Source organism: Hemiscyllium ocellatum, chromosome 16, assembly GCF_020745735.1.
Source record: "Hemiscyllium ocellatum isolate sHemOce1 chromosome 16, sHemOce1.pat.X.cur, whole genome shotgun sequence".
NCBI lineage: Eukaryota > Metazoa > Chordata > Chondrichthyes > Orectolobiformes > Hemiscylliidae > Hemiscyllium > Hemiscyllium ocellatum.
The window spans coordinates 59,509,977-59,531,286 of record NC_083416.1 but is presented as its reverse complement, the minus strand read 5'-3'; the positions used below and the strand labels follow the sequence as shown (position 1 = coordinate 59,531,286).

General features: G+C 37.0%; 1 protein-coding gene across 2 annotated transcripts in view; it reads left to right on the top strand.

Moving 5' to 3' along the window:
- The window catches only part of gabrb2a (gamma-aminobutyric acid type A receptor subunit beta2a), a 242,438-nt gene extending 223,156 nt beyond the window's left edge, over positions 1-19,282 (top strand). Inside the window, exons 6-10 of one of the 2 annotated variants that reach the window (XM_060836867.1) lie at positions 9,575-9,712; positions 13,181-13,333; positions 14,572-14,813; positions 17,644-17,652; positions 18,935-19,282. In XM_060836867.1, coding sequence (XP_060692850.1) covers positions 9,575-9,712; positions 13,181-13,333; positions 14,572-14,813; positions 17,644-17,652; positions 18,935-19,282 — 890 coding nt within the window. Of the gene's footprint in view, positions 1-9,574; positions 9,713-13,180; positions 13,334-14,571; positions 14,817-17,643; positions 17,653-18,934 lie in introns of both variants that reach the window. The other variant, XM_060836868.1, reaches the window with a different exon arrangement.
- The last annotated feature ends 2,028 nt before the right edge of the window (positions 19,283-21,310 follow it).

The window sequence follows — 21,310 nt, the reverse complement described above, 5'->3', positions numbered from 1 at the left end:
GAACCAAACCGCTGATGATGCAAGCCATCCAAGGAAGCATGACAGCATTGTTCAGTGCAAAACAAAAGTGATAACCTAATTGAAACCCATTTACAGTACACATGAGCTAGATTCAGACTTTGTGCATTTTGACAATGTCATTAATGACTGAAATCATGGGATTGTCTTCTGCCAGGGGCTGAGCACATGCCTGATCTCTCACAGTCTTTGAGTGCCAAAGACCTTGGATGACCAGCTACAGATACATATCAGAATTGTGTCTATCAGATTTCTTTCCAATCCAGATAAATGTTCATTTGATAGGTACTCTAAGTTGGTGGAGAGGGAACGTGAAAGCCTTGGTTCAGAGGCTCCTTCCTAAAAGGTGAATTTGGAGCCAAGGGTCTCCAGAACTCAGCACTTCCTCATAAAGGTTTGTCATGTGCCATTAGTGCCTAAATAAGAACAGAAACAGAATAAGTTGTCAAATAAGGAGAAACATTTGTGGAGATTAAGGTAGAGTCACCACTGTAGTACATAGCAGAGCAGCGTAGCATGACACAATGAAGCTTACTAGGTTGATTGCTCCCCGCCACCACCACAACCACTTGGACTTCTTAGCATAGTTGTGGGCCTGTTTTGTTTGTAGTAATTACACAAGCAGCTACCTCTGAACTCTCTTCTTGCAGTGCAGTCAGTAGTGCACACCTCTGTCCTGACCTTTCGCATTCATGGTATTGGTGGCAAATTTAAAAAGCATTTCTGTACAACGTTTCAGACATTGCCATCCAGGACTGCCAGTCACACTATGGTCTCCAACTGTTATCAACATGACCAGAAAGCAAAATACAGTATGCCCTGTTTGGCAGTCTGAAGGTAAAAAAAACTGCTTTTCTCTCCATCAGCTCCACTATTAGCAACTTTAGGTCCCGGTTCCTGAAGCAGGGAGCACATTTTCCTTTGTTTGCATGTCTTGTTTCAGCATCAAGGACCTAGGGCAAAAGTCCTAAGAGCCAAGAGCCAAAGAGGTTGGCAGATCTTAATTGTTCAGCAGCACCACCAAGGAAATGATTGCTGCTGCTAGTACAATGTCAACTCTAAGTCTAAGATTGTCATGGCGTGAGGCACTGGTGACAGGAGAGGGAAGGTCATGGATGGAAGGAACAGAATTTGCTTTTCAGACTTCCAAGCTCCCTACCTGCCTCTGAGCGAATACATTAATTAATTGCCTCAAATAACTGTGAATGAGAATGCTTTTGAGTGTTTAGATATTGCTTTAATGAAGAAAGGATGATGAGTACATCAAAATAAGGACGTTATCTATCATAGTCAAACATTTCTTTTGGGTCTCATCATCTCCAAAGAGAAATTTAAATCAGCACTCTTTTGAACTGGTGTCAATCTTCTTTTTAAACTTTCCACAGTAGGCAATTTTCTCTGCAGCAGGTGATTCTAGTTCTGTGCATTCTCTTAATTAAACTGAAAATCTAATTTGCTGTGTAGCCCGGACTGCTCAAACCTGATTGAGATATCCACCTTCAGATTTATTTCATGTTTGGATTCCAATAAATTATTAAAATAAAAATGTACTAATTTACACCATTCAGCTACATCATTGGGTTACTGATCCTATACTTTATTCATGCATGCAGTAGGAAGGTGTAATGGGAAAACATCTTTGTGTAGTTGTCTCAAGCTCTAATGGTGTTGTTTGATTACTAATTTCACCCTCATCATATCAGTTATAAAATAAGGGTGATATGAATCTGTACATGTGTTTGTGTGAAGTTGAATCTCTTCCAATTATTTATCCCATCTGCTATCTTTAAAAACATGGTCATTCTGGTTCAGCATCAGACCATCTGGTGATTTCCAGATTGTCATGTGGATTCTACAGTATTGGAAAGAGACACTCCAACTCCCAAGTTGTTAGACATAGTGAACTCAGTGATCACCTGTCTTTCTTAATGCCAGTATAGTGTGGTGCTATTACATATATAATGTGATACTCATGGTGTTAAAACACAAATTGTTTTACTTATAACCCTACCTGTACCATAAAAAAGATCAATTATTTATAACTTTAAAGTTATGTTCATATTAACGAAATAAACTAAGTGTTAACTAATGTTAGAATTTTGAATCTTAAATTATTTGAACTATTCACATAGTATTTGGTATGTTTGCTGGGTTATTTTCTAAATCTGTGTCTAAATTTAATTAATGCATGTATTTGTTGCATTACCTAACTGGATTAGGTATCTAAATTTCATTTGACATTAATGAACTCAGCAATTTACACAAATTAGAATTAATAAAACATTTGAGAAAACAAAATCTATTAATCAGGTGTTTAAAAAAAGTGAAGCTCTTTTATATTTAAGAATTTTTCTACTGAATGCATAGAAATTCCATTCTTTATTGCTAAATTGCTAAAAAGCAAAGACCAGTTAGTCTGGATCATAATCTAGTATCTGTGGATTTCATCACATAGAAATTACATAAATATTATTGTCTGATTCTGAACCCAATATTGTCATAACAAAATGATTTTAAAAGTGTACTGGAGTTGAACTAACATTAGTCCTGTGACTCAGTGATACAACCTGCTCCATATTGTTACAAGAAGTCATGAGTTTAATCCCTCAAATCGACTCGGCAGATTTTCAAGATAATGTCCAACAAATAATGGAGAGATATGGAAGGGCTTTGCTTTTCTATTTAAGAGAGTTCTGTGATGTTAATTCATTTGTTGATACAATTGAGCACATGTATGATTACATGTTTGAATAATATGGCATATTCTGTTAATTGAAATAAGTCTTAAACAAGTTTGTTTAATTACTGTGAAGGAGCTGTAAATTATGCTTGGGTGCAGTTTCCTATTTCAGTATAAGGAAATTCTGTTGTGTTGTTGTTCTGCCATTGAGTCAGTAACAGTCAAGCAAGTTTTCTTGATTCTTTTGCAAAATTGGTAATGAATCACTGTTTTAGCTCAAACCAATAAACACTTACAATACCGACAAATGTTCCAAAAGTTCATAATATTCCCAATAGAATCTGAATGATTACTGTTCAAACACAGTTAGAATACAGCATTTTCGATTAATTGAATTTTCAGACCCAAGAAAGGTAAGCCAAGAGATTTTGCAATTTACCAACCTGGCAATTTTTAGAATGCATGGCACTCAAGTAATTTTACAGTTTCAATTTTATATACCTTAAGAGACCTTCAAAAGTGTTTATTGTTGTGTTATATCTCACAGCAAGAATTCATTATACTATTAAGAGACTATGATTGTACATGATGGCATAAAGGTCTCAGTCTCCATCTTAGTGAGTCTTCTGTCTTGCAGTATTATGTGCTGAGGGGAGCATGCTGCAGTTTACATTTAAATTGCTTAGTATGAGGTAAAAAGAGTCTGTGATTGTAATGAATATATGTTGATACCAGGACTTGTAATTAAAAACTGGTGGAATGTTTCAGTATCATATTACTCACATCTAACATAGGTTTCACCTCATTTGTACAAATAACCTGCTGAAGGTAAAGGCTAATCACCAATCTACAGCTGTTCGTAAAGAGAGAACTGGTCACGGTTAGCTATGATTATGAAACAATTTGCAGATTACAAATATTAGATCAGACATTATTATGATTTACTTGGGAAAGTGCATTGACTCTGGATCTCTTAGGGTTGCTGCAAAAGTTAAATAATTAATCAAAATGCACAAAATCTGCAATTTTTATGTTTGGAATCATGTCAGCAGAAAACTGTGACCAGGTTCCTGTACTTAACAGGAACGACTGCTTATTATAAATAAGCGAGTTCTATCTACAGGTAAACAAATCTACAAACTATCAGCACCACCTGATGAAGAAGCAACGTTTTGAAAGCTACTGTCTCCAAATAAACCTTTTGGACCACAAGCTGGTGTTGTGTGATTTTTTTAACTTTGTTCACCCCAGTCCAACATCAACTCCTCCAAATCATATCAACATATAAACTTGCTGGTTAAAACTTTATGTCCCTTTTTTAAAACTTCTACACACATACAAACAGACAGAAACAAAAAAAAAGTGATGTTATGGACGGAGGAAAATTCACTGGGACAAAACAGTTCACAGGATTGATGAGAAATTCCTTTTGCTTCCAAAGACAGTCTGTCCTCTGATCTTTTTCTTCAGACTCTTACATTTCTTAGAAAATGGTATTAGGCAACTGGTACACTAATTACAAAAGTCTCTTAGTTACTGGTTAAAGGCCACAACTCATATCAACTTGTCAGAAAAAAAAGTAGTTTTCTTCAGGCTTCAGTTGACTTTGCTTGGAGGCAGAGAGACACTGGACCTGTTTCTTTAGTAGATCAGAGATTTCTCTCCCCCTATTGTAAACACCCAAATTGTTCACATGCCCATGAGCTAGAGAGTTGTCATGAGGTTGATGGCTTCTTGCATGCTCAACTGATCACAATTGCCCAAACCAGTCAGCAATCTGTTGCTGGACAAATCTCATTTTGTACACACGCCAAAGTGCTGTGTCTTATTTTCTCCCCTCCCCCACTGTTTGCCAAAACAAAGTGTAAACTTAACTCACAGTGAATTCCAGTAGCTTGTCTTTAAAAGTGCAGCATTTCCTTACACATTCCTTGGTTTTAATTTTTTTCCCCCATTTTAGTCAACAATCAAAAATTAAGAAAAACAAGTTGTAGTCTTTACAATGTCACATCATTGATGTCTATTTATAAAATTTGTATCTATTGCACTATAAGACTCTAGGTTGAGTGAAAATGGGTTCTGTTTGAACTCAACAATGAATTCAGATGGCGTAATAGAGATTTTCTTTCCCATATATTTGTTGGGCGGCAAGGTGGCTTAGTGGTTAGCACTGCTGCCTCACAGCCCCAGGAATCATAAGTTAGCCATAAAGAACAAAAATGAGTGGGAACTAGATTTCTCTCATTTCCACTTTGCAAATAAGTTATGTATGATGGCATGGTCAACATCAGAAACTTTAGCTGGGAAGGTATGCACATCATTTGTCATCATCATTCTGTGATTTTAATTGGCCTCCCACTGATTGAATAGGTGAGAAAGACAAGATGCAAGTGGCAGCTGTTTGCTGATTTCCCATTAATGAATTGATGAAAAAGCAAAAACGTTGTTTTGCAGATGTTGGTGCAGACATAACCAAGAGAGGAAAGCTTTCACTCTTACTGAAGGCAATTTGTTTAACAGCAGTGGTGAGCGACATTGGAATAAATGAATGTTGGGGAGCATTACACCCAGGACCTGACTTCAATGGAACTTCCATCTCTGTTACAGTATCTTTAGCTTTATACTACCTCAGGTGCCGCAGCAACAAGCATTTCCCCATAATTCATCTTTATTCTCAGATGCTTAATTCAACCTGTTTTTGCTGCAATTATCACACTTTTCACCTGACATTGTCCTCAAGATCGTTTCATTTGCCTCTCACTTCCATAGACTTCTATCATCTATTTACGTACAAGAAACATTGTTTTATCCTGACACATTTTCACAGCATTTCTGCCGCTTACAATCAGCATAGTGAAGGCAGCATTTGGCACGCTTGCTTTTATTGGTCAGCCATGATGGTGTGGAGGTGCCAGTGTTGGACTGGGGTTGATAAAGTGAAAAATCACCCAACACCAGCTTATAGTCCAACAGGTTTGTTTGGAAGTACTAGCTTTCAAAGTGCTGCTCCTTCATCAGACGCTAGTTACCTTGAAGGAGCAGAGCTCTGAAAGTTATTACTCCTAAACAATCCTATTGGACTATAACCTAGTGTTGCGTGATTTTTAACTTTACTGGTCAGAGCATTGCGTGGTAGGAGTTGGCATGTCATGTTATAGCTGTATGAGACATTGCTAAGGAAGGCCACATTTAGAGTACTGCATACAATTCTGGTCGATCTGCTATAGGAAGGATGTTATTAAAATAGGAAAAGGGGCAAAAAACAATTTCCAGGGATATTACTGAGACTAGAAGACTTGAGTTATAAGGAAAAGCTGGTTAGGTTGGGTGTTTTTCCCTCTAAGACATATGAAGCGTATGTTTATAAATTTTTGAGAGGCATGGATCAGGTGAATTTCCCCAAGATAAGAGAGTCCAAAACTAGAGAGCATAGATTTAAGGTCTGGGAAATATTTAAAAAAAGACTGAGGGTACCTTTTTCACACTGAGTGATGCATATGTGGAACAAACTGCCACAAGAAGTGGTAGAGGTGGTACAGTTACAGCAAGTAGAAGATGTTTGGATATGTACATATATAGAAAAGGTTTAGAGGGACATGGGCCAAACATAGGCAAATGAGACTAGTTCATTTTAGGAAACCCAGTCAGCATGAATGAGTTAGGCCAAAGGGCCTGCTTTCATGCTATATGCCCCTATGACTGATGGCCTGACGGCCATGATGTCCACTCATGGAGCATGGATGATATTGTGTAACATGTTTGATTATCAAAGAGCTAATGCTAAGGAATGCATTAAACTCCACCTATGTAATAATGCCATTAGTCTTGGGTGAGGAGTACAGCTCTGGATCACAAAGAGATTTTGTCATATTCTCATTAAAAATACCAATTCATGCTAATGTAACTTGTACCTGACTGCTACCATGTAATACTTTGCATTTTAAGACAAGAACATTTTTCTTGCAAGAGTGCTGTCATGGTTTTTCTTTTTTTAAAAAAAATTATTAATGGGATGTGGATATCACTGGCCAGGCCAATGTTTATTGCTGTTCCTAATTACGCAGAGGGTGTTTGAAAGCCCACCACATTGCTGTGGATCTGGAGTCACATGTCGGCCAAATCAGGTAAGGATGGCAGATTTCCCTTCCCTGAAGGCCATTAGTGAATGAGCTTTTTTTGGAAAAACTTGGCAACAATTTCATGGTCATCATTTAAATCTTAATACCAGATTTAAAAAAAATTATTGAATTCAAATTCCACCATCTGCCATGGCAGAATTTGAACCTACATGCCCAAGACATTACCTACATCTCTGAATGATACCACGAGGCCATCACCTCTATTTTAGATAAAATAGACACAACTTAAAAGGAGGCTTGTGGCAGCAAATCTACAGTATGGTGTCCAAGAGTCCAATTACTTTGTAATACATAATGAGCAGTGGTGAGGATTCATCACAAAACATGGTGCTGACAAAGGGCATTGTTGTTTTGGATCACAATCATTATGTAATTGTACTTTTAAGAGGCATACTCACTATATCATCACTGTTACTGAGAGTGTAAAAGTACTAGACACATAGTTCATCTTACCCCAGAATTAATTGAAGCATAGCACATTACTAGAGCATGCTCTTTACTATTAATATATTAATGTTAGCCAAGTCACTTGTGGACTTGTGAATACAATGTTTCTTCAAGAAAGAAGGGTGTGTGTTAATGTTCATTTAATGGCTTGAAAAAATGCATATCAAGAAAAATAGCAGTGGTGGTTCCATTGGCCTGAGGAGGTGAAAATACTACTAATGAGGAGAAGAGTTGCAGTATATTGTATAGGGAGCATAATATATGAATGAATGTTTTGGGAATGCTGGTACTTGAAGTACAAAAGGGTAGTGGGTAGTAATTACTCACTAAGGGTCACACAGAGAATGGTGTGAAATTGAAGTAAAAAATCTTAGGAACCCTTGTATTATTATAGTTCTTCCTAATAATGCCAGCCCTATGCATTGATACTCCTGGCACAAATATTCTCCGTTATTATTGGCCAGCATTATGCCAGGATATCTGACTGCAGGACAGAAAGATGTTATCACTACTCTTGACTGCAAACTGTTTTTGGCTTCTTACTAAGGATTGCAGTCCAGAAAAATTTCACTAGACTGCTACCAGGTATGAAGGGACTGTCTTGTGAGAAGAAGTTGACTATGTTGGTCCTGTACTTACTGGAATTTAAAAGAACCAGAGACAAGTTTTTTGAAAAGTACAAGTTTCTTAAAGGGTGTAGTGCATATTGAAAAAATGGGAGAGTCTAGCTTCAGAAGACATAATCTCAGAATGAAGGATTGCACATTGAAAACAAAACAAATTTCTTCTCTCAAAGGGTAGTGAATCTGTGAAATTCTTTACCACAGAGGGCTGTCAAAGCTGGGTCATCCTGTATATTCCAGACTTAGATAGATATTTTTAATCAATAAAGAAATCAAGGTTCATAGGAAAAAGGCAGGAAAGGGAATTTAAGAATTATCAGACCAGCCATGACCTTATTGATCAGTGGAGCAGACTCGGTGAGCTGAATGGTCTTCTGCTTCTACATCTTTGGTTTTATGGAGTTTTGTTGCAATGTTGGAAAATTGTCTCTTGATTCTTCTGCTTCTGCAACATTCATTTGCCTACAGTTGAAGTGCATCTCTTTTTGAAGGCTGTGTTTTAAACGGTGTAAATTTAAGGCTACAATATGATAAGTTGCAAATCAAGATTGAGACCAACAATAGTAACCTGCTCATTTATTTATGACAAGTGCGTTTGACTTATGCTCTTTACACAAGTGATTAAGCACCTCAAAAATAGATCCATACACATTTTTTGCCCAATTCACATATATCTCACTGTTTTGGGGATGTTGACGGTGACAATAGATAAGATTCTACATTTACCACAGTATTTTAATGGTGTTGAGCTCCGCTGAGATAGTAGACTAATAAATAAGATATTAAGGGTGGAATATTTGCAAGGTGGGAGCAGGAGAAATTGTGAGTGTAAGGAAACATTATTAGTGCAGTGGTCCTGCCAAATCTAATAACAGGGCCACATTAAAAGTAAATGCATTTTCACCCTGACAGCTATTCAAATTAAAGTTTGAATAGTTGTTAAATGGTAAAGTGTACTCTGCATAATAGCAGAGTAGTTCAGAGACCCCCAGCGCAGTGTTAACAATCAAAAGGATTATTGGCAGTCTCATATTACAGATCATAATTGATGGAGAGAATGACAGTTGTAAGAGTAATCAGCAGATAATAGAGAAAAAAAGAGATCATGACAGATTTGCTTTTGGGGAATATTCCTGGATCATGAGCAACATTGAACAAGTACTAACCTGCCATTAACAGTTCCCTTTACCTGTAGGTTTACCAAGACTTGGGAAATACAGCTCACAGTCTTTAAATTTAAATTGCTGATAAAATCTAAGGAATGAAGATTAATTTAAAAATCATAATTGCAGACCTGCCATTGTAAAATTGATTTTTCATCAATTTCAAAATAGATATAATCAAGCTAAAAAGGAACAAGTTACCTATTTTTTTCAAACATAATCACTTTACCAATATTCCTAAGCTCATTGTGGGTGATGGAAAGAAGTGCTAACATTTTCCCTGAGCTATTTGTCCTGCAAACTTACTACCAGTCATCTAGAAATTGTAGTGGTACACATCTCTTAAAACATGCTGTAATCCTTTAAAATTGTAGCATCTTCAATATCTGGCCTCAGATAGCAAATATTATATTCAATACTATTTGTAGAAGTTTGATCTTAATTGTGGCTTAAAATGTCTAACTTTGTTAAGCAACACATATGATCAACGGCATTTTCTTCCAGATGGATACACGACAGATGACATTGAATTCTACTGGCGTGGAGCTCCTCGAGCAGTAACTGGAGTGGAGAAGATTGAGTTGCCACAGTTTTCTATCGTTGACTATCACCTAATTTCCAAGAATGTTGTTTTCTCTACAGGTATCTGATGAAGAATTTGTATGTATGTATGTATGAATAACAGATTCCTCATCACAAAATCATGTGTTAAACCAATCTGACACCACAAATACTTTTCCTAGACTCATTACAGTCGACTAAAAACATAAAGCCAGGGAGGGCATTGATCCTAATATGGTTTAAGGGAGACCACAAGAACAGTGTTTTTAATTCACTTATTTGATGTGGGCATCGCTGGCTGGCTAGCATTTATTGCTGGCCCATGTTGCCCTTGAGAAGCTGGTGGTGAACTGTCTTGAACCACTGTAGTCCATTTGTTGTAGGTAGGTACACAATGTCTTTAGAGAGGGAATTCCAGAATTCTGGCCCAGCGACAGTAAAGGGATGGCAACATTTTCCAAGTCAGGATTGTGTATGACTTGGAGGGAAACTTAAAATGGTATGTTTTCATGTATCTGCTGCCCTTGACTTCTAGATGGTCATGGATTTCGAAAATGCTAAGGATCTTTGGTGAATTGCTGTAGTGCATCTTGTGAATAGTACATACTGCTGCTACTAAGTGTCAGTGGTGGAGTGACTGACTGTTTTGGAAGTGGTGCCAATAAAGCTGGTTGCATTGTGCTGGATGATGTCAAGCTTCTGGAGTGTTGTTGGAGCTGTGCTCACCAGGCAAGTAGATAGTGTTTCACCACACTCATGACTTGTACATTATAGATGGTGAACAATCTATGAGGAGTCAGGCGGTGAGTTACTCATTGGAGTATTCTTAGTCTCTGACCTGCCCTGTAGCTACTATATTTATATTGCAGTCCAGCTGAGTTTTTGGTCAAAGGTAGTCACCAGAATATTGTTAGTGGGAAATAGTAAAACCTTTGAATGTCAAGGGATGGTGGTTAAATTGTTTATTATTGGTAATGGTCATTACCTCGTATTTTTGTGACATGAATGTTATCAGCCCAAGCCTGAATATTGGTTCAGGTCTTGATGCATTTGAACATGGACTGCGTCAGTGTCTGAGGAGTCGCAAATGGTGTTAAACATTGCGTAGTCATCAGCAAACATTCCCACTTATGATAGAGGGAAGGTAATTGATGAAGCAACTGTCGATGGTTGAGCCTATGACATTACCCTGAGCAATTCTACAGAGATATTCTGGAGCTGAGATATCTGACCTCCAACAGCCACAACTACCTTCCTATGTGCCAGGTATGATTCCAGTGGAGAGTTTTCCAATGATTCAAGTTTTGCTTTGGCTCCTTGATGTCACACTTGGTCAAATAGGCCCAGTTAAGGGCTGTCATGCTCACTATATTTCTAGAATTCAGCTGTTTTGTCTGTGTTTGAACCAAGGCTGTAATGAGGTCAAGAGCTGAGCAGTTCTGGTGGAATCCAAACTGGACAACAGTGTGCAGGTTTTTGCTGAGCAGGTGTTGCTTGATAGTACTGTTGTTGATACTTTCCATTGCTTTACTGATGATTGAGAGTAAACAGATGGAGCAGTAATTGGTTGGGTTGCGTTTGTCCTGCTTTTTTGTGGACAGGACAAAACTGGGCTATTTGCCACATTGTTGGGTAAATGTGAGTGTTGTAACTGGATTGGAGTAGATTGCCTAGAGGTGAGGCAAGTTCTGGGGCACACAACTTCATGTCAGAGCCCATAGTCTTTGTAGTATTGAGTATCTCCAACAGTTTCTTGATATCATATAAAGTAAATCAAATTGGCTGAAAGCTGGTACCTGTAATGTTGGGGACCACTGGAGGAGGCCAAGATGGATCATCCACTTGGCACTTCTGGCTGAAGATTGCTACTATTGCTTCAACCTTACCTTTTGCACTGATATGCTGGGTTCTTCCATCATTGAGGATGGAAGTATTTGTGGAGCCTCTTCCTCCAATAAGTTATTTAAATTGTCCACCATCATTCACAACTGAATGAACAAAACTGCAGAGTTTCAATCTATTGTTATGGGATCACTTAGCTTTGTTTCCCACTACAATGCCCATGCCTCATGAATTGAGGTCCATTTTTCCCACAGCGATCTTTGGTCACATATTAAACTTCCTGATCTTATTTACAACTTGCCAATTTATTCATGGCTCAATTCAAAATCCAAAACTTGTTTTTTTAAAGTTGAGCCCCTAGTTATTTATACTCGCTTAACAGAATCTCTCTTAGTTCTACCTTATACGTTTGGCATCCATGTGGAACATATATGGATTCTTCCTCTCCCATTCCAAATTTCTATCAAACCCTAATAACATCCTTAACAATGGCATTGGTTAAAGAAGGTAGCCATTAGACCTCTTATTCCTCAGTTGAGGAGAACAATGGTGATCTCCTAATCATTCTGTTCCCTACTACTGTTCTACATTCTTCATTACTCCCCCAACTTGAATGACCCCTGTACTACTTTTGTGAAAGTATTGATCTGTTTATCTGAAATTATTACAATATCATAGAGAAATTTTAGATATTAATAAAATTGGTCAGGGAGCTCCAATTGTTTCATGGGCAGTAGAAACAAAGAGGCTCAGTAAAATTAAGTTTGAAATTATATTTGTGGGTCTTGGGGGAACAGAACTGCCAAAGCCATTCTTGACCTCCAGCACCATGATGCTATCTCGCTCTCTCTCTCCATTCCCAACATGACAAAAAAAATGCCGAGTTCTAAAACAATCTGATACAGATAGATTATGAGCAATCGCTTCACCTGAGTGTTATCCAATTAACGTAAAAGCAGTTTTTAAGACTTCAATAGAAAGAATAATTGAGTAAGTGTAAAATGGGCAACTGATGTTCTGCCAATTATTTCTCACTCTGTGAGAACAGTTAAATTCAACTCTAATTTTTTTAAGCACTGGTCTGTACACTCCTCACTCTTCTAGGTCTCAGAGTTGGCAGGTTTAGGAGGTGCTGTCAAAGCTGACTCATTGAGTTGGTTGTGGTGTGTCTTGCAGGTGATACATAATGCTGCCACTCTGTATTGGTGGTGGATGGAGGCTCCCAGCCTCTGACCTGCTCTTGTTGCCACAGTATTTATACAGCTGCTCCATTTCATTTTCTGATCAATGATAACCCACAGGAATAGAGGAGTAGCTGGCTTACTCACCATACTGTATTATTGGGAGGAGATTGGAGTTGGGTAGGAAAGACATTGGCTAATATCTGGCATATTTTTCATGCCTTCTCTCCACTGTATCTTCCTCCTGACCGCCAATTCTCCGCAACCCCACTCATTTAAACAAGTCCAGTTGAAGGCCATAAAATCCTGAAACAGCTTTAAAGGAAGCCAAGCCCTCTGGTATACATCATTTTTAGAAATAACTTAAAGGCAATGTGGTTTCTAATTTGAGAAGCTTTAAGAATATCAAGATGTTAGAAATTAGTGTGCTTTTGGTTCATTGGGAATGTTTTATTTGTATTTATCTCACACTTAATATTCAGCTCACTGATAAAAGTTAAAATATTTGTAAATTATTTTTTCCCAGGTTCTTACCCCAGGCTGTCACTCAGTTTCAAGCTTAAACGAAATATTGGTTACTTTATTCTGCAAACGTACATGCCTTCCATCTTGATCACCATCCTCTCATGGGTGTCTTTCTGGATTAATTATGATGCATCTGCTGCACGAGTTGCTTTAGGTATGGCTTTACAAATACGTACAAGTTAGCATGCTATTATTTATTCCTTGTACAACCCTTACATTTTTTTTCTCTGCTTGGTATATTTCACTTTGTAACTAATAAGTATCAAAAATTTATAATCTCAAATTGTGCAAACCACAATCTGAAGACATCATTGGCTGAAATTAACCATTTATTTTGTGGGATCACTTTCTAACCCAGACCTCAAAAATATTCTGGAATAAACTTCTGTAATAAAAATCTGCTGAAAAAGAACATCCATTTTATATTCTAAGTGTACATTTAAGTAGAAATGTTTGATTATTTAAATATTTTAATTTTCTGGAGTGAATGTTTCAGAAATGTACTGCCAAGATGTCATTTTAGTGTTTCTTTTCTCATTTGGATATTCCAGATAATTTTCTGAGTGAAACTTCAACCACTTTTGTTATTTTTGATGATAACATTTCATTCAGTAACATAATCAGAAGAGACTGATTTCTAATAGTCTTATTTACATCCAACCCAGGATACATTTTCTTTCTCAGATAACAATTCAAAGCACTTAGGGCATACAGGGAACTCTGACTATGTTAGAATTTTTTAAAAAATCAAACTGCAATTGCATTTTATGACATTTTATTCAGTACAAACATTGAACATTATCATAAATTTTGTTTTTAAAGGAGACAGTTTTGGTCAAATAATGTGCTTGTCATTTCATTCGACCATAAGTAAAAAACAAAATTGTGAATAGTCCGCATCAAGAATTACTTCAGATATTGATTGTATCATCTTGCAGTAGTCGCACTGGTGAATTTGTGTCAGCTATTTCATAGCCTTGTACTAAATATACTGTTATTGATACATTTTTAAATTCACCTTTATATCCATAGAAATGGTGATTTCCATTTTGCAGACACAACGGGTATGTTATCAACATGTAATAAACAATAAACTCACGTTAAACTACCTGATACAAATCATTTTTGTCTGGTTTAAAAAAAATTATTGGAAAATTTACAAAGAGTAAATTTATATTGGACATAATATTCTTTCTTTCTTGAAATCAATGCTTTTGATATATTATTTAAACCATATTTCTATAGATCATATAAATGGATGAATGATTAAGACAACTTAAATTACTTTATTCTTAGTTTTCTGGCATTATAGATGTTAATGTCTGATATGAAAATATTAATGTAAAAATATTGATGACCACACATTCAGGTTAATTGTTTAATCCTTTGCAGGTATTACTACGGTACTTACAATGACCACAATCAACACCCATCTGCGGGAGACACTTCCAAAGATCCCCTATGTTAAAGCCATTGACATGTACTTGATGTGCTGCTTTGTGTTTGTGTTTTTGGCCCTGTTGGAGTATGCCCTGGTTAATTACATCTTTTTTGGAAGAGGACCACAACGTCAAAAGAAGATTGCAGAGAAAGCAGCAAAAGCTAACAATGAAAAGACAAGAGCAGAAGCCAAGGTAGTTTCTTTAAAAAGTTGGTGTTGAAGTATTTCAAAGGGCAATGTGATTAATGCAGTTGCACAGTAATACTAATAATGTTTCGTCTCTTTCTGGTCATTCAAAATTTAACTTTCTAAAAGATGGTGATTAAATACTTCCATATATTCACCTGTTTGTCAAAACTTGAAAACAAAAGTCTTGCATGTCAGATCTTGGCAATAGATTGTGATAATGCCATCAAATATCACAGGATAGTTATATTCTCTTATGTTGTCGGTCATTGTCTGGCTCCAACTAGATACAAATGTTGTCACTTGTAACTTATTTACCCAAATCGTAACATTGTCCAGACCGTGCTCCATAAGGGCATGGACTGCTTCAGTGTATGAGCAGCTGTATAGAACACTCTGCAGTCAAGAGTAATGTCTTCACACCTGACCTTATATCTTGAATTTGGATAAAGACAGAGCTTAGCCAAAATAGAGACAGAGGTCCAATTCCATAACTCCTGCAACCCAAGCATGACATCCACCATTTCCATTAGAGGATGGGGACCTGATTGTACTTTGCGTATTTGTGGTTCACGGTGTCAGTTACAACTTAAAAATCAGATCCAATTTTCATGACTGCACTGTCTAAGAAGTGAGTTCTGAGCTTTAGATCTTGCAGAGAAATCCAATATGGCCAAAGTTCTTTTGATTGATAAGGGCACTCTTAAAGAGGTAGAACACCTTTTAGATACATCTTTTAGTCTGGGGATATCTTCAGGGGAAGTCAAGTGCCTGAGATTGTCATATGTAGACATGAATCCATGCAAAAATTAGATAAAGTCATTGGAACTGTCAAGCTATCAACAGAACTGTACACTGTCAAAGAATTTAAGTTTGTGGCCTTTAAATTTTTGTAAAAGCTGTCCACAATATAAAAAAAGTATGAAATTCTTACTTCATTCTCTCTGCTGACAAGGCCTAAAATTCGTCTTTAAAGAATTTGTGCTGCATGTCTGATTTCACACAAATCAGCTCCAAGTACTTATGAAGTCTGTGCAGTGGGGCTTTTATTTAGAGGTTAAAGGAAGTTAAATCTAGTAAATGGGTTTTTAAAAATATCTTGAGGCTGAGATTATTCATAGGCATAGAGTCATTCTGCTCGGAAACAGATTTTTTGGTCCAACTAATCCACATCGACCATGTTTCCAAACTAAACTAATCCCACCTGCCTGCATTTGGCCCATATCCCTCCAAACGTTTCCTAGTCATATACTTATCCAAATGTCTTTTAAGCATTGTAACTGTACCTGCATCCACCACTTCCTCTGGCAGTTCATTCCACACACTAACCACTCACTGTGCAAAAAGTTGCCCCTCATTTCCTTTTCAAAACCTGCCTCCTCTCACTTTGAAAATTTACTTCCCAGTTTTGAACTCTCATTTGCCATTAGAGACCATAGCTATCTTCATTTGTGCTAGATATAGTTCCCCGTAATTGACACAGACTTCAATTATATTTTTTGATGCTACACTCAATCAAATGCTAATTTGTTATCAAGAGTCGCTCTCATTTTAGCTCTGATGTTTTGTTCATGTTTAAAACAAGGCTGCATCAGTGGGCAGATTAATGCTGTGTGTACACTCCCTGATACCACTGTCAAAGACAACTTCCATGGACTTTATTGATGATTGAGCATAGGCTGATGAAGCAGTAATTGGTCAGATTTGATGTGTCCTCTTTTTGTTTTTTATGGAGCCAACATATTTGATAACATTTACTATATTCTCAGGTACTTCCCAGTGCTGCAGATATACTGGAAAGGCTTGGCTGGTTCTCAAGAACCTCAGTGCTACAGCTGACAAGCTGTCAGGGCTCAAGCCTTTGCTATAGACAGTGCCTTCTGCCACTTCTTTAACATGGAGTGAATTGAAGTCAACCGATGATTCACATCTATGATGTTGGGGATCATATAACAAGGCCAAAGTGGATCATCCATTCTGCCCTTATTGCTCACTCTAGTAACAAATACTTTAGCTTCATCTTTTGCACTGACGTGCCAGGACCCTCTGTATTGAGGATACATCTTCCTCCTCTGGTTAGTTAATTGAACTGTCCACTCACATTCATGATGGGTTGCAGCATAATTGTAGTGGTTTGCTTTGATCGACTGGTTGCAGGAATTCCTTTCTTGGTCTGATGCACTGTGCTCCTGCTGCTTAACATTTACATTGTCCTATGTACTTGTCGTACTGTGTTGGTGCCTCATTTTCAGCATATATTTTGTTCAAAAGTGTCGTAATATTATTATTTAGAAACGTTATGTTTGATTCACATTTCTATATTGTGTGGATTAGGAAGGGGAGACAGTTTAACTTCATTTTGACTTCCATGAGTGGCGATTTGTTTACATTTACTTAAATGAGATTTTAAAATAACACCCTGAGGCAGATATTTTAGTACTTCAGAAAACAAGTTTAGAAGTTGAGCTATTGCCTAGCAACAAGATATCCTAATGAACAAGGAGGGGAACAGAAGCAAATTTCATTTTAGAAAGAGAAATAGAACCATCTGTGTACAGACATTTTTTTATGGAGAAAAAGCAGTACCAGTGTGGTGCAGACTACCAGTTCCCAAAATAGTCTCATCAGAAGAAATGAAAGATAAAATCTCCAGAAACAGAAGACTTTAAGATGTCAGGGTGCAGTCCTCCTACAAGGCTGCTGAATGCATCAGTTTAAAGGAACATATTAAGGAGAATAAGCTATATTATCTTAAGGGTTTCAAGATTCTTTAGCTAAAGAAGATAACATCAAATGAATGCAGAAGCATGTCAAAAAAAAAGTGCCTACTGAACAAGAAACTTCAAGTAGAAACAGGATGATCCTTCTGAAGTTTGTTTTTGTAAAATTGTTGTTGAAAGTAAAATAAAGAATTTTTTTTTGATATTCACGAAGAGATTTATTGAAATAGATCCAGTATGGTGTAAAATAGTTTTTTTTTTTCTCTCTTCTTTATATCTTTTGTTGAAAGTACATTGGTAGTTTGTGAGTATGTTCAGTGACTGATCACCATGGTAAACAAACCACAAAAATCATGCTTATGTCTATCAAGCTAGATTTCACCCTGATAACTGACTTATCCTGTATTACCATAACTGGGATCATTACAATATTCAAGGTCCTGGCATGCTTGCCTCACTGAACCTCTTCACTTGATGATAAATGATATACCAGGCCAGTAGGTAACTGGTTGTGGTTGAATGCATTTTTTCTGTTGTTGATAGCCCCCAGTGAAATAAGCACAAAGAAAAGCCGATCTGCTCTAACTAGAATTTGCCTATCTGTTCCAGCTTATCATTTCCCGTTTGGTATTTTTCCTTTCTTTGTCTTTCCTTGAGTTTGTCTATGTTCTCACTTTATGTCTACTGCAGAGGTCTCATTTCCAATTCAGCTTGCATGTCAAGTCAAAATACTTGATTGAGGAAATTTTAACAGGAAGGTTTTCAGTCTCTGTAGAAAGTTAAGTCTGCTAAAAAAGTGTCATTGGGTCCTGATTCTGACATTATCCCTTTTGCATCCATGTTTTCCCAATGGGTTTGTGGAGAAATAAGGAACTCTCTTAAAACTGCTGGGCAAATAGCTGTTGTATGCAAACAGACAATTACTAACTATTATAGTTCACCACCATGGCTTTAGCAGACAATCCACAAATTTCCTGTGTTGTCAACAGCTTAGTCAGGCAGACGAGTAAACAGGTGGGAATGCATCTTCATTCTGTGTGAAACTGACAGGCTGTAAAAGGGCTTAAACATTGAAATTGAAGAGGTCCAGCTGTGCCTAAGTTAGAGACTGGTACTTTCAGTATTCCTTTTGAGGCTGTACCTTTACTGCTTGACAGGTGATTTCCAACTTCATAGAGGTCATTTCAGCCATATAGCAGGACTGTTTCGGTCCAAAATTACCGTAATGACATGTCATGGGAAATTTCTTAAAAATATGAAGCTTGGACCCAGGTTAAAGCTGCACTGAAAAATTTTTACCCGATTGAAAAGTCTTGTGAAATTTAAAGAAAGCGTTTTATTGTTGAAGAATGTATAACATGCTTATTACCTTACGTTAGAGAGAGTTGTAATTCTTTTTCATTTTTAGATGGATCCACATGAAAACATTCTCCTGAGCACGCTTGAGATTAAGAATGAAATGAGTGCTGCTGAGATGACAATGGGTATCACTGATCCCAGAAGCACCATGATGCCGTATGACAGCTCTGGAATTCAGTATAGGAAGGCAGGATTGTCAAGGCACAACTTTGGAAGAAGCGCCTTGGAAAGACACGTGGCCCAAAAGAAGAGCAGGCTACGAAGGCGTGCTTCCCAGCTGAAAATTAACATTCCTGATTTGACTGATGTGAATGCCATTGATAAGTGGTCAAGGATGATATTTCCTCTTGTTTTTGGATTCTTCAATGTGATCTACTGGCTGTATTATGTGAATTAAGCTGAAGAATGTGCACAGACAGTGTCTTTCCACACTTTTTTTTTGTTTTGCAACAAAGTGGAACCATCATTTTAAAACTGAGATTGTTCAGGACAAATTTTGCATGCACTTTAACTCCTTAATGGCTGGCTGTATTTGAACTTTTCATTGCTTTATTTATGTTAATTGAAACTCTTTCTTTATTGCTTATAGTTGCCTCTTGCAAACTTAAATGTCAGAGGTCACTTTTTATCTTGCTTTAATGTATATGCAGCAGACCAGTCAATGTTGATATCACATTGAATATTATATTAGTTTAAAAGATTTGAATTGGAATGGATCAACTGACGATGTTACTAAGTTATAATCTCACACTTGAGAAGAAAATCATTCCTTTTGAGTTTTCAGTTAATGATTAAGTAGTAATTTTAATAATGCATTACTATGATTTTAACTAACTTAAAGAGCCAATATTAGTTTGTCAAACCAGCTTCCATACTAAAAGCTGAGGAATAATATTTCATGCAGGTTGATTAAGAGCTGCTATTAACATAAACAAAATAATATCATTGTTTCTCTGAACTCACAATGACCCAAAGTTAAAGTAAACTGGCAAAACAATTTTTGAACTAGAATTGCAATGCCACATTTGTTTCTTGTAGATCTTGTAAAAATTACCTCAAATCCAATTCCCACAGCCATCTTATATTTGCATATAGAGTGTTTCAAGTGGCAGTATCAATCATGTTAAAGATCATGCACTTTGCATTTGTGAAAATTACATCATTGACAAATTTAGAATAACATGGAAATATTTTTGTCGAGGATAGAATGAAGAGCTGACCCCACACATTCTTCATGTAAACTAAGGAACAAAGAATAATAAATGACAAAACTATTGTGACCAATTGGTAAATTATAAGTGTTGCAAGCTTTTTGGAGCTGGTGAATTGATAACTGGTCTTAAAACATAGGAATCTTCATTGTGATGACTAGTAGTTGTTTCACTTTTTGTCAAATGTATATGTAAACATGTGCTTATATCTTTCATGTGAAGATTACCATTGACTTTGTAAGTCAGGATCCAGGGAAAACAGACAAAAAAAAGCTCTGCTTTCACATATGTATTCATGCAATTTGGTACAAACATTCTGAATTGTACCGACCTTAATGATCAATAGAAGAACATTTTTATTTGCTATTCTATTATGCACTATTTAACAATGAGGACTCTTACGGCCCATCAATATTCTGTATGCCTGCCAGAGACAAGGGGCAGAACTTCCCTGGCCTTGGGATGGTGGGCTGAGAGCTGGAGGAGATAACAGAGAGCGACCTTGGGATAGCTTTCTGATGCAGTTCTACTTTCAGGGAAGTTACCCAGTGGTGGGAGTGAATGTGGATCAACAGCCCACTGAATGGAAATAGGCAACAATTTTAAGTAATTAAAATTAAGGACAATTTTCCAGGGCCCTACTCTGTGGAGAAACCTCCAGCTTCATGGAGGTGATCTCCCTTCAGCCACCTAGGAGGCCATTAACATTGGAGACTGGAGAGGACGGAAGGTGGGGAAATTTAATGGGCAATATCAGTGGACTGTTGAAGAGACCTACCTTTAAATGTGTACTTATCTCTGCAAGGAAGCTTCCATCTTGGGATGGTTTCTAGATCTTTAGTGTTTTTCAACAATGTTTACCTTTTCCATTAGAGCTGTCGGTGCTTTGGAGCTGCCCATCCTTTAATGAGCCAACAGCATCTATATCCTGCCCATTGAACAAAGAAGTGGTCAATTAGGAGATGTCTATTGGCGTTGCATCAAGTTCCACTGCCAGCGAAATGCACATTCAGTTTCTCATTTGGTCCAACATCAGAGTCGTGAAGCGGATGGTAAAATTCTATCCAATTTAGAATCACATCACCCTTTTTTTTAGTGATTTGTAATTGGTCAACTCATTTATATTGTTCATTGTTTTATTAGCACATCTTTTGTACTTATTCCAAAGTATCAGATAGTACAGTCTCTAATCTAGTTATAATCATTATTCTGCT